Below are 14,039 nucleotides of genomic sequence, written 5' to 3' on the forward strand. Positions count from 1 at the left end.
TCTGACTCACTTCACTCTGTATGACAGTCTCTAGATCCATCCACGTCTCAACAAATGACCCAATTTCGTTCTTTTTTATGGCTGAGTAATATACCATTGTATATATGTACCACATCTTCCTTATCCATTCACCTGTCGATGGGCATTTACGTTACTACCATGACCTAGCTATTGTAAATAGTGCTGCAGTGAACATTGGGATGCATGTGTCTTTTTGAATTATGGTTTTCTCTGGGTATATGCCCAGTAGTGGGATTGCTGGGTCATATGGTAATTCTAGTTTTAGTTTTTTAAGGAACCTCCATACTGTTCTCCATAGTGGCTGTATCAGTTTACATTCCCACCAACAGTGCAAGAGGGTTCCCTTTTCTCCACACCCTCTCCAGCATTTGTTGTTTATAGATTTTCTGATCATGCCCATTCTAACTGTTGTGAGGTGATAACTCCTTGTAGTTTTGATTTGCATTTCTCTAATAATTAGTGATGTTGAGAAGCTTTTCATGTGCTTCCTGGCCATCTGTATGTCTTCTTTGGAGAAATGTCTATTTAGGTCTTCTGCCCATTTTTGGATTGGGTTGCTTGTGTTTTTAGTATTGAGCTGCATGAGCTCTTTATATATTTTGGAGATTAATCCTTTGTCCGTTGATTCATTTGCAAATATTTTCTCCCATTCTGAGGGTTGTCTTTTCGTCTTGTTTATAGTTTCCTTTGCTGTGCAAAAGCTTTTAAGTTTCATTAGGTCCCATTTGTTTATTTTTGTTTTTACTTCCATTACTCTAGGAGGTGGATCAAAAAAGATCTTGCAAAAAAAAAAAAAAGATCTTGCTGTGATTTATGTCAAAGAGTGTTCTTCCTATGTTTTCCTCTAAGAGTTTTATAGTGTCTGGTCTTACATTTAGGTTTCGAATGCATTTTGAGTTTATTTTTCTGTATGGTGTTAGGAAATGTTCTAATTTCATTCTTTTACATGCAGCTGTCCAGTTTTCTCAGCACAACTTATTGAAGAGACTATCTTTTCTCCATTGTATATCCTTGCCTCCTTTGTCATAGATTAGTTGACCATAGGTGCGTGGGTTTATCTCTGGGCTTTCTATCTTGTTCCATTGATCTATATTTCTGTTTTTGTGCCAGTACCATATTGTCTTGATTACTGTAGCTTTGTAGTATAGTCTGAAGTCAGGGAGTCTGATTCCTCCAGCTCTGTATTTCCCCCTCAAGACTGCTTTGGCTATTTGGGGTCTTTTGTGTCTCCATACAAATTTTAAGATTTTTTTGTTCTAGTTCTGTAAAAATGCCATTGATAATTTGATGGGGATTGCATTGAATCTGTAGATTGCTTTGGATAGTATAGTCATTTTCACAATATTGATTCTTCCAATCCAAGAACATGGTATATCTCTCCATCTGTTTGTATCATCTTTAATTTCTTTCATCAGTGTCTTATAGTTTTCTGCATACAGGTCTTTTGTCTCCCTAGGTAGGTTTATTCCTAGGTATTTTATTCTTTTTGTTGCAGTGGTAAATGGGAGTGTTTCCTTAATTTCTCTTTCAGATTTTTTGTCATTAGTGTATAGGAGTGCAAGAGATTTCTGTGCATTAGTTTTGTATCCTGTAACTTTACCTAATTCATTGATTAGCTCTAGTAGTTTTCTGGTGGCATCTTTAGGATTCTCTATGTATAGTGTCATGTCATATGCAAACAGTGACAGTATTACTTCTTCTTTTCCAATTTGTATTCCTTTTATTTCTTTTTCTTCTCTGATTGCCGTGGCTAAGACTTCCAAAACTATGTTGAATAATAGTGGCGAGAGTGAACATCCCTGTCTTGTCCCTGATCTTAGAGGAAATGCTTTCAGTTTTTCACCATTGAGAATGATGTTTGCTTGGGTTTGTCCTATACGACCTTTATTATGCTGAGGTAGGTTCCCTTTCTTCCCACTTTCTGGAGAGTTTTTATCATAAATGGGTATTGAATTTTTTCAAAAGCTTTTTCTGCATCTGTTGAGATGATCATGTGGTTTTTCTTCTTCAATTTGTTAATATGGTGTATCACTTTGATTGGCTTGTGTATATTGAAGAATCCTTGCATCCCTGGGATAAATCCCACTTGATCATGGTGTATGACCCTTTTAATATATTGGTGGATTCTGTTTGCTAGTATTTTGTTGAGGATTTTTGCTTTTGTTGAGGATCTATGTTCATCAGTGATATCGGTCTATAATTTTCTCTTTTTTGTGATGCCTTTGGTTTTGGTATCAGGGTGATGGTGGCCTCATAGAATGAATTTGGGAGTGTTCCTTCCTCTGAAATATTTTGGAAGAGTTTGAGAAGGATAGGTGTTAGCTCTTCTCTAAATATTTGATAGAATTTACCTGTGAAGCCATCTGGTCCTGGACTTTTGTTTGTTGGAAGTATTTTAATTTCAGTTTCAATTTCATTACTTGTGATTTGTCTGTTCATATTTTCTATTTCTTCCTGGTTCAGTCTTGGAAGGTTATACCTTTCTAAGAATGTGTCCATTTCTTCCAGGTTGTCCTTTTTATTGGCATAGAGTTGCTTGTTGTAGTCTCTTAGGATGCTTTGTATTTCTGTGGTGTCTGTTGTAACTTCTCCTTTTTCATTTCTAATTTTATTGATTTGAGTCCTCTCTTTTTCTTGATGAGTCTGGCTAATGGTTTATCAATTTTGTTTATCTTCTCAAAGAACCAGCTTTTAATTGTATTGATCTTTGCTATTGTTTCTATTTCAGTTATTTCTGCTCTTATCTTTATGATTTCTTTCCTTATGCTAAGTGGGTTTTGTGTGTTCTTCTTTCTCTAGTTCCTTTAGGTGTAAGGTTAGATTGTTTATTTAAGATTCTTCTTGTTTCTTGAGGTAGGCTTTATTGCTATAAACTTCCCTCTTAGAACTGCTTTTGCTGCATCCCATAGGTTTTGGATTGTCGTGTTTTCATTGTCATTTATCTCTAGGTATTTTAAAATTTCCTCTTTGATTTCTTCAGTGATCTCTTGGTTATTTAGTAACATATTGTTTAGCCTTGATATGTTTGTGTTTTTTACGTTATTTTTTTCCCTGTAATTGATTTCTAATCTCATAGCGTTGTGGTCAGAAAAGATGCTTGATATGATTTCAGTTTTCTTAAATTTACTGAGGCTTGATTTGTGACCCAAGATGTGATCTATCCTGGAGAATGTTCCGTGTGTACTTAAGAAGAAAGGGTAATCTGTTGTTTTTGGATGGAATGTCCTATAAATATCAATGAAATCTATCTGGTCTGTTGTGTCATTTAAAACTTGTGTTTCCTTATTAATTTTCTGTTTGGGTGATCTGTCCATTGTTGTAAGTGAGGTGTTAAAGTCTCCCACTATTATTGTGTTACTGTCGATTTCCTCTTTTATAGATGTTAGCAGTTGCCTTATATATTGAGGTGCTCCTATGTTGGGTGCATATATTTTTATAATTGTTATATCTTCTTCTTGGATTGATCCCTTGATCTTTATGTAGTGTCCTTCCTTGTCTCTTGTAACATTCTTTATTTTAAAGTCTATTTTATCTGATACGAATTTTGCTACTCCAGCTTTCTTTGATTTCCATTTGCATTGAATATCTTTTTCCATCCCCTCACTTTCAGTCTGTATGTGTCCCTAGGTCTGAAGTGGGTCTCTTGTAGACAGCATATATATGGGTCTTGTTTTTGTATCCATTCAGCGAGCCTGTTTCTTTTGGTTGGAGCATTTAATCCATTCATGTTTAAGGTAATTATTGATATGTATGTTCCTATTACCATTTTCTTAATTGTTTTGGGTTTGTTTTTGTAGGTCCTTTTCTTCCCTTGTTTTTCCCACTTAGAGAAGTTCCTTTAGCATTTGTTGTAGAGCTGGTTTGGCAGTGCTGAATTTTCTTAGCTTTTGCTTGTCTGTAAAGCTTTTGATTTCTCCATCGAATCTGAATGAGATCCTTGCTGTGTAGAGTAATCTTGGTTGTATGTTCTTCCCTTTCATCACTTTAAGTATATCATGCCACTTTCTTCTGTCTTGTAGAGTTTCTGCTGAGAAATCAGTTGTTAACCTTATGGGAGTTCTCTTGTATGTTATTTGTCATTTTTCCCTTGATGCTTTTAATAATTTTCCTTTGTCTTTAATTTTTGCCAATTTGATTACTATGTATCTTGGCATGTTTCTCCTTGGGTTTATCCTATATGGGACTCTCTGCGCTTCCTGGACTTGGTTGGCTATTTCCTTTCCCATGTTAGGGAAGTTTTCGACTATAATCTCTTCAGATATTTTCTCGGGCCCTTTCTCTCTCTCTTCTCCTTCTGGAACCCCTGTAATGTGAATGTTTTTGCATTTAATGTTGTCCCAGAGGTCTCTTAGGCTGTCCTCATTTCTTTTCATTCTTCTTTCTTTACTCTGTTCCGCAGCAGTGAATTCCAGAATTCTGTCTTCCAGGTCACTTATCCGTTCTTCTGCCTCAGTTATTCTAATATTGATTCCTTCTAGTGTATTTTTCATTTCAGTTATTGTATTGTTAACCTCTGTTTGTTTGTTTTTTAGTTCTTCTAGATCTTTGTTAAATATTTCTTGCATCTTCTTGATCTTTGCCTCCATTCTTTTTCCGAGGTCCTGGATCATCTTCACCATCATTATTCTGAATTCTTTTTTGGAAGGTTGCCTGTCTCCACTTCATTTAGTTGTTTTTCTATTTTTCCTTCATGCAGTAGAAATCTGTCTGACTTTTCATCTTGTCTCTGTTTCTGTGAATGTGGTTTTTTTCCACATGCTGCAGGATTGTAGTTCTTCTTGCTTCTGCTCTCTGTCCTCTGGTGGATGAGGCTATCTAAGAAGCTTGTGCAAGTTTACTGATGGGAGGGACTGGTGGTGGGTAGAGCTGGCTGTTGCTCAGGTGGGTAGTGCTCAATAAAACTTTAATCCACTTGTCTGCTGATAGGTGGGTCTGAGTTCCCTCCCTGTTGGTTGTTTGGCCTGGGCGAACCCAACACTGGAGGCTACTTGGGCTCTTTGTTGGGGCTAATGGCTGACTCTGGGAGGTCTCATGCCAAGTAGTACTTCCCAGAGCTTCTGCTGCCAGTGTCCTTGTCCTCACGGTAAGACACAGACACACTCCGCCTCTGCAGGAGACCCTCTAGCACTAGCAGGTAGGTCTATTTCAATCTCCTATGGGGTCACTGCTCCTTCCCCTGTGGCCCAATGCACACACTACTTTGTGCCCTCCAAGAGTGGAGTCTCTGTTTCCCCCAGTCCTGTCAAAGTCCTGCAATCAAATCCCACTAGCCTTCAAAGTCTGATTCTCTAGGAATTCCTCCTCCCATTGCTGGACCCCCAGGTTGGGAAGCCTGACATGGGGCTCAGAACCTTCATTCCAGTGGGTGGACTTCTGTGGTATAAGTATTCTCCAGTTTGTGAGTCACCCACCCAGCAGTTATTGGGTTTGATTTTATTGTGATTGCACCCCTCCTACCTTCTCACTGTGGCTTCTCCTTTGTCTTTGGATGTGTGGTATCTTTTTTGCTGAATTCCAGTGTCTTCGTGTTGATGATTGTTCAGCATTTAGTTGTGATTCCGGTGCTCTTGCAAGAGGCAGTGAGAGCATGTCCTTCTACTCCACCATCTTTTTTTTTTACGCGCAGGCTCAGCGGCCATGGCTCATGGGCCCAGCCGCTCCGCGGTATGTGGGATCTTCCCAGACCGGGGCACGAACCCATGTCCCCTGCATCAGCAGGCAGACTCTCAACCACTGCGCCACCAGGGAAGCCCCCTACTCCACCATCTTGAACCAATCTCATTAGACTGTTAATTTTAGATTTTTTTTCTATCATTCTGGAAGTTTCTCTGCTTCCTTGTGCTTTTTTCTGTAAGATAGTACAGCTCTAGCCTTCTATGATTAAGCATGCCTCTCATCCCCCAGAAGATAGAGAACTTAGTTTTGTTTTGTGAAGATCTGACAGAATGAGTTGTTTTGATTTTCATATTCATTTGTTAATTGAGAAAAATATGATGCTTTATTTAGGAGAACATAATAGTTTTAAATTGAGAAAGCAAATTAAAATGACTTAAAAATTTGGCTTTTATTAAAACTTAGTTATCAATGAAATGTCAGTTAATAATTTACCTTTGGATTGTCACAACATAGTATTTATATTGGTCATAAAACTTGGAGGCAATTTTATACTCTTATCTTTTTTAGGATCACCTAGTAAGAGATTCATGCTATGTGATTGAAGAATAATTCTCTCTAGTTTTTCATCTTTGAAGTGTGTGCTTTGTTCCGCATTTTGACTTTTTATAATGTTTTTTCTTTGCATATTTGTAATTTTTAGGGTATTCCTTTAGTTTTGTTAGCATCTATAGCTTAAGTATCTCTTAATTAAATGTACATGGGCAAAGGATATTCCAGTATTAGAAAAAATATAGTTTTTTGCTTTGAACTAAATAATACGTGGCATATTGCAGTCTGGTAAGTTTGAGGTCAATCTGGGCAAGATTCTAGAGTGAATTACTGGAAGAATAGTTTTTGAATTAATAGAAAAATAACCTGTAATCATTAGAAATGAGAGTGGGATCACTAAGAAAATGTCTGTCTTAATTTCTTTTCCCTCCCCTCCCCTCCCCTTCCCTTCCCTTCTTTTCTTTTTTTTTTTTAATAGCACTCCTAGACTGCCAGAGTAGGTAGGTTTTACGAAGGACCATCTTGATATCCTTGTGACTTAAATGGAGGTATCAGCAGTACACCCACCTAGTAGTAGTGATTGATGTCTAAGAGAGGCTTGTTTCTAATGGCAGGCCACAGAAGTCTATGCTTGAGCTTATTCTGCCCAACATTTTACATAAATGATTTAATACTCAGAAGGGAGGTTTATTAAACTTTTAAATGGCAGGGTCAGCAAGGGATTATAAATGTGCTGGATCACAGTAACAGAATCACTATTCAGTGTAACCTTGACAAGCCAAATGTATAATATTTGAAATTGCTCACCTGCAAAGAATGAACAAAACAAAAATTGAACCTTGTACACATATTCGGTCACATGATTTATGACAAAAGTAACAGCATTGCAGTAGGAAAGGGTAGTCTTTAATAAATAATACTTGGTCAATTTGATATCCATTTGGAAAAAATATATTTTGACCCCTCCTGACAATTGATGTACAAAAATCAATTCCATATGGATTGCAGTTCTAAATGTGAGAGGTACAATTATAAAGCTCTTAGATAAACATAGGAGAACATCTTGGTGACTAAAGAGTTCTTAAGTAGTACAGAAAAAGTATAACTATAACATACAGATTTTGATAAATTTTAACTTCATGAAAATTGGAAACTTCTTTTCATCCAAAGATACCATTATGAGAATGAAAAGATAACTTACAGAATGGCAGAACTGTACATATATCTGTAAAAGGATTCATAATCCAAAAAGTAAAGAACAAAACAAAAAGAAAATAATATATCAATAAGAACGTCAATAAGAAAAATACAACTGAATAAAAACATTGGCAAGATTTAACAGATACTCCACAAAACAGGATGTTCAAATGCACAATCAAGATATGAAAGGGACTCAACATCATTAATCATCAGGGAAATGTGAATAAACCATTGTGTAATACTACATACCCACCAAAATGGCTAAAATTAAAAAGATGAGAAATGTTTGTAAGGACATGGAGTGATCAGAACTGACATACCAAGTGTGTAAATTGGTGCAAACCTTTTAGAAAGTTTTTGGCTGTGTACTACTAAAACTGAACATATGCATATCCTCTGGTCCAGAAATTTCACTCATGGGTATATACTCATAGGTATATGCCCAACAGAAAAGCCTAGATATTGCTAGCATATTTATGGAAGCACTATTTATGCTAGTCAAAACCTGGAAAGTACTCAAAAACCTGTCGCTAGTAGAATGGATGAATAAATTGTACTATACCCACATAATGGAATATTATACAACTATGAGCATGATCTACAATTCTAAGAAGCATTTCTCAAACGTAATGTTCCATAAAAGAAGCCAGACACAAAATAAAATGTGCTGTATGATTATATCTACATGAAAGTACAAAGATACTCAAAATTCTAATCTGTTAGGAAAGTGGTTATTTGGGGACACAGTGACTGGAAAAGGGGCGTTGTGAGAATGAGTTCTGGGGTGGTAATGTTCTGCTTCCTGATCTAGGTACTGCTTACATGGATTTGCTCAATTATAAAACTTCCAAGTTAGGTTTTAGATATCTGTACTTTTGCCTGGATATGATACTTCAATATAAAGTTTTAAAAATGCAAAAAGTTTATTAGCCTTAGGCTCTAATAGCTTGATATAATCCATCTCCATTACAGGGTACTTCTATCTCAGTGGACAGAGTGAGTCCTGGGAACCCCTTTCTTAGAGAAGATGTGATAGGTATTGCCAACTCTTGGGTTCTGAGATTTTCTTTTCCAAATCTTTATGCTACTCTCCTTTTTCATTTACACAGTCTTTCTCCAGACAGAGACTAAGAACTTGATCCAATTTATCCTCACTAATTATAATCAGATTCCAATCCTGAGATTACTCCCAGATCACTCACACAAGTTCTTGTGACCATTTGTCGTAGAGAAAGAGGCTTTGGGGAAAATGTGATCTTCATATTGTTGGAGATGGTCATTTTTATTCAGCTACACAACTTGGGCAAATCATTTATGAGCCTCTGCTTTCATCTGTAAAAATTGTGAATCAGTATTGAACAGAACTGTGATTTACTGAGTTTGATGGTTGGCTATTATATAGCTTTTTGTTTTACTTATTTCCTTGGTGCTTTGTATAGCTGAGAGACCAGTACAGAAAGCATCATTATTTGATAGTCACAGTTTCCTGCAAAAATATTTTTTTTCTTTTATAACAGGTGATCAGAAATGGAGAGAAAAGTAAGCAGAATCTATCTTGCTTCTGAACGTGATACAATTCATTTTCTACAAGTTGCTTGGGAAAAAACACTAGGATCTGGTTTTGTTATTACACTTACTGATGGGCAGTCAGCATGGACTGGGACAGGTAATGTTAAAAGCGAATTTTTTAAAGAAAAATTTCAATAATGTGCTATTCTTCAGTCCTCAGTGATACTTCAAATTAAAGTGTTTCTTTAATAGATATTGGTTAAGAGGAACATGATTGCTTTTACTTGTTACTGCTGTCTGATTTACACACAGATTTGTAATATTAATATTATTTTCTGTAAGTAATTAATAGAAGGATAGAGAAATAACCATTTGAGTCATAGTTCTTGGAGTTGGTCAGAGTTTTTAAAATGATCTCTTTATACAAAACATAAATAGTACTTTTTATATGTATCTTTTCTTAGGACCCCAGGGAAATATTGGGAGGCACAGGAAGGTGGATTGGCTGGGCCAAGGCTTGGGAGAGTGGGGTGATGGTGGTTTTCTTTTTATTTCATATACTTACATTGTTGAATTATTTTCCAGTGAACATGTACTACATTTGTAACAAAATGAAGCAGAACTAGTAGCCTAAAACTTTGTAAACCAAAGTTCAAACCCATATATGGGATTTTGGCTGTTATTTTATGAAATAGACTTTTGCTTTTTTTATCTTTGGTAATAATCTTTTTAAAGAGGTTAATGACCCTGAAATCATTTATGGAACATTGCAGGTATAAAGTCAAAATATCTAGAATTATGTTTTACTCATATAGCAAAGTTTTGTTGATAATATACTTCTAAAGTGTTTTATTGAAAGATTTAAAAAGCTATTTCTACAGTTATGAAATAGTCATTTCTAGAGTTATGTTGTAAATGATGTTTTAGGTAAAATAATTTTGTCATGTTAATTTATGTGCTATTTGTATCTTCTATCAACTTTTGAAATATTCCCCTAAAATTTATTACTGTAATAATTATTATCACCTTTTAAAATCACAATACATTGTGAAGTTTTGTTTTCTTCTTGAGTATTACAAATTCTGTTATACAACATAGTCAAACTGAATTTGTACTTACAGGGTTTTGGTTTTTATTACTCATTTTTTTATGACAGAGAATGAGGAATGGTAATATAAGTATTACTGTAAAATAAAGAAATTTCAAGGATAATGTTTGTAGTACCTGTTATGGTATCTATTTAAGCTGTAAATTTCTATGTAAGATAATTCAGTTGTTGGTTTGTTGTTGCAGTGCAGAACTGGAGGAAAATTTGTCAGGTTAGCTCTATGTATGCTGGTGAAGGTATACCCAACTGACAATAACTCTGTTTTGGGGTAAATGGTACACAGGGTTGAAGACAATGGCAGTAGGCTAATGCCAGTTTTCAGGGAGAAAAGAACAGTTCCAACAGCACAGCCCAGGAGGCAGGTCCTAGGTGATGTGGTTGGTTGTATGTAAGGAATTTATAACTTAGATATTTCCAATTAACCAATAGTTTATTCTGTATAACAAGAAGTTATGGTCAGACGGATGACCTTGAGGTATTTTAAGAGCCTTAATTATCAAAGAAAAATATTAAATTTTGATGTAGTCAGTAAACCTCATTCACCAAGACAAAGAACAATATTACGTTGTTTGAATTTTTTTTTATACCATTAAGGACTGGGAAAAGAAAAAGAATACTGTGGTTAACTCTTAAATCTTAATTTAACCAGAAATTTAAATTAACTTCAAATTTATGGAACGTTTTGTTTATGTCATACAAAATGTGCTGGCAGTTGTTCTTAATATTGTTAACATGAATATTGTTTCACTAGCCTACATTCATTGAGAGCAAAGGACACATCTGATTTGCCAACCACCGTTCATAAGTATTTCTATCAGTACATAGGACATACATGCCTTGATGGATATTCTCTGAAAGAAAAAATGAAAGGATGCCTGAAATATATAAAATTGGTTAGGAAAAAGAAGAAAGTAAACTACTCATTTTAGAGTTAGCATATATTTTAATGAAAACTCCAGTTTCATATTTACTTGTTGGCATTGATCATAAATGCAGTATGTTTTACCATTTGTTTTTCAGCTAATGAAATTTAGTGTGACAAAAATGTGATATCAAACTTCTGTATCCCTTGGTGGATTGTTAATATTTTGGCTTCCTGTACTGAACAAGCTTTCAAACAGAAAATTTTATAGTACACTGGATCTGGTCATTTATTTTCAAAGATAATGAAGTTTTAAATCTCACAAATGTTTAATGCCTTTTATTACTCACTTGTGTGAATTTCAGGGACAAAATACGTAACCAAATAATATAATATTGTTTCCATGTTTAGTTAAGTCTTATACATAAATATAATTTAGTTTGGCACTTTATAGATAGACAATAAAATAATTAAGAATATTGAAACAATTAAATAATTGAAACATGAAAATGAATTTCCTTCCTATACCTCATCCTGTTTTTTGTACAACTTTTTGATTTCTTCAACCTTCAATTTGGATAATTTTTTTTCTCTTTTCATTTGAGTGAAATTAAAAGGATGTGGGGTTCCTTTTAATCTCCCACACACTAAACTCACTGATTTCTTTTCCATTAGCAATGTTTTATCTAATGAATGTTTTGGGGTCTAATTATCATGTGGTCTATCATCACTTCAGCATTATAGAGGATTGTATCACAGGATTAAGTCACAAAGTGGGTTAATGATCGATGACTGTTATTTGACTTTCATAAGAATTGCAGTCAGCGGTAAGAAACTTATATCACCCATCTCTGGAGTAAAGTTCATTGAAGAGTAAATTAAACTTTTTAATGCATTTATTATCAAATAATTATATCCACCTATATTTGTTCTAAACACTGATATGTTTGGTGACCTATATGGAGATTATGTGACAGAGCTCAGTAGAAAAAGGATTTTTAAAGAATGAAGTAGAAAAGTGGGTCCGTGATATGATGACTTATTAAGTCTGTGTGTCTTCTCAGCTCTGACACAAACTTAGGATATGCAGTCTTTTGGTTCATTATACATAAGGATCCAAAGTAAAGAATTTTCTTTCCTTACTTATATCTTCACCTACCCACAAATGGTGTTAAAGTGATGCTTTCTTGGATCCTATCTATCCGAGAACAATTCCTTGTTTTTTGGTCATCTTGGCCTGCTCACTTTTTATGCCATATTATGTTGCTCATCTGTATCCTTGCTGAATTTTATTATTTCCATGGCTTTTATCCGTGGTCACTGAAGTTTTTAAAGGAGCTTTGACTGCTTACAGCTGTGCTTCCTGCAGCACAAAATTCAAAACCGGTGACCAACTTGTTTTTCTAGGATTGAAGTTCTAAATAGGCAGTCAGAATTTCATATTGACTGTTATAGGAAATGTTCAAGTAAATTTTTCTTCTTAAACTAATACCTTTTTTTTTTTTACAAAACATATTTTTTAAAGGAGAGGCATAAATAGAAATAATTTCCTTTCACATGTTTTTTTCCTGTCAAGAATGAAATATTTTGAAACACTAACCAATGCAGCATTCATAGATGGAGTAACATACTAAGAGGGTATCTGAAAGGTTATCTAAGATGTCAGCACTTGAATCAAGGCTCCATAAGCCTGGCATTTTTGTCTGTCTAATGGTTGTGTCCCTCGTGCCTAGAATAGTGCCTGGCACATAGTAGATTCTCATTAAGCATTTTTGGACTAAATGAATTGAATCAATAAATTCTATTAAATATTTTCAGACAGGCATCTTTTCATTGTAATGAAATTTAGAATACTTTTTACTAGATGTTCTATCAGACATACTTTATTATTTTTTAATTTAATATTTATTTTATATTGGAGTATAGTTGATTTACAATGTTGTGTTAGTTTCAGGTGTACTGCAGAGTGATTCAGTTATACATATACATATATCCATTCTTTTTCAGATTCTTTTCCCATATAGGTTATTACAGAATATTGAGTTCCCTGTGCCATACAGTAGGGCCTTGTTGGTTAGCTATTTTATATATAGTAGTGTGTATATGTTAATCCCAAACTCCTAATTTATCCCCTCCATCCCACCTTTCCCCTTTGGTAACCATAAATTTGTTTTTGAAGTCTGTGAGTCTCTTTCTATTTAGTAAAGAAGTTCATTTGTATCATTTATTTTTTTTCATGTTTTCTTATAAGTTTTTCTATAGTTGCATTAAAGATAGTTTCTACAGATTATTTCCTATTTCTCTGAGAAGTAATTTCTCTCTCTCTAGGTACTTATAACTCTTCAAAATTATCCAAACACAAAATATGAAATTATTCCTCAGATAATATGCATTTGCCTTCTTACTTTTATGTTTTTTCAGAAGAGCTAGTAGGGTATTTGAAAGGTCAATAGATTTGATAGTGGTGATCATCTTAAATATGCATATGCTTCAGAGAGAGAAAAAAGTATGTTGAAGTATTTTAGAAGCTGTAAAATTACACAAGAATATTTTTATTCTTACCTTTTTTCAAAGGCTGTGTTGAGACTCATATTTCAGTATTAGAATTTATCAAAAACTGATCAGGAAAAATATATGGATGCATTCCCAGACTCTCTTCCTCATTGCCTGTCATGGGGCTTCCAGACCCTTGATAGCACATGGACCAATGTTATGAAAAGCTGTTATATATATATATATATATTTTTTTTTTTTTGTGGTATGCGGGCCTCTCACTGTTGTGGCCTCCCCCGTTGCGGAGCACAGGCTCCGGATGCGCAGGCCCCGGATGCGCAGGCCCAGCGGCCATGGCTCACGGGCCCAGCCGCTCCGCGGCATATGGGATCCTCCCAGACCGGGGCACGAACCCGTATCCCCTGCATCGGCAGGCGGACTCTCAACCACTGCGCCACCAGGGAGGCCCCTGTTATATTTTTAGGGATTCTTTTTTTTTTTTTTTTTTTTTTGCGGTACGCGGGCCTCTCACTGCTGTGGCCTCTCGCATTGCGGAGCACAGGCTCCAGACGCGCAGGCTTAGCGGCCATGGCTCACGGGCCCAGCCGCTCCGCGGCTTGTGGGATCTTCCTGGACCGGGGCACGAACCCGTGTCCCCTGCATCAGCAGGCAGACTCCCAA

The 14,039-nt window shown here is 35.5% G+C and overlaps 1 protein-coding gene across 4 annotated transcripts in view; it reads left to right on the plus strand.

Annotated features, from left to right (window-relative positions):
* The window catches only part of XRCC4 (X-ray repair cross complementing 4), a 391,068-nt gene that overhangs the window by 18,014 nt on the left and 359,015 nt on the right, over positions 1–14,039 (plus strand). For all 4 annotated transcript variants that reach the window (XM_060093120.1, XM_060093117.1, XM_060093118.1 and 1 more), the window contains exon 2: positions 8,904–9,052. In XM_060093120.1, the coding sequence (XP_059949103.1) occupies positions 8,914–9,052 (139 nt within the window). In that variant the 5' untranslated portion in view covers positions 8,904–8,913. The remainder of the gene's footprint in view (positions 1–8,903; positions 9,053–14,039) is intronic.

This window comes from Mesoplodon densirostris, chromosome 3 (genome assembly GCF_025265405.1).
Source record: "Mesoplodon densirostris isolate mMesDen1 chromosome 3, mMesDen1 primary haplotype, whole genome shotgun sequence".
Lineage (NCBI taxonomy): Eukaryota > Metazoa > Chordata > Mammalia > Artiodactyla > Ziphiidae > Mesoplodon > Mesoplodon densirostris.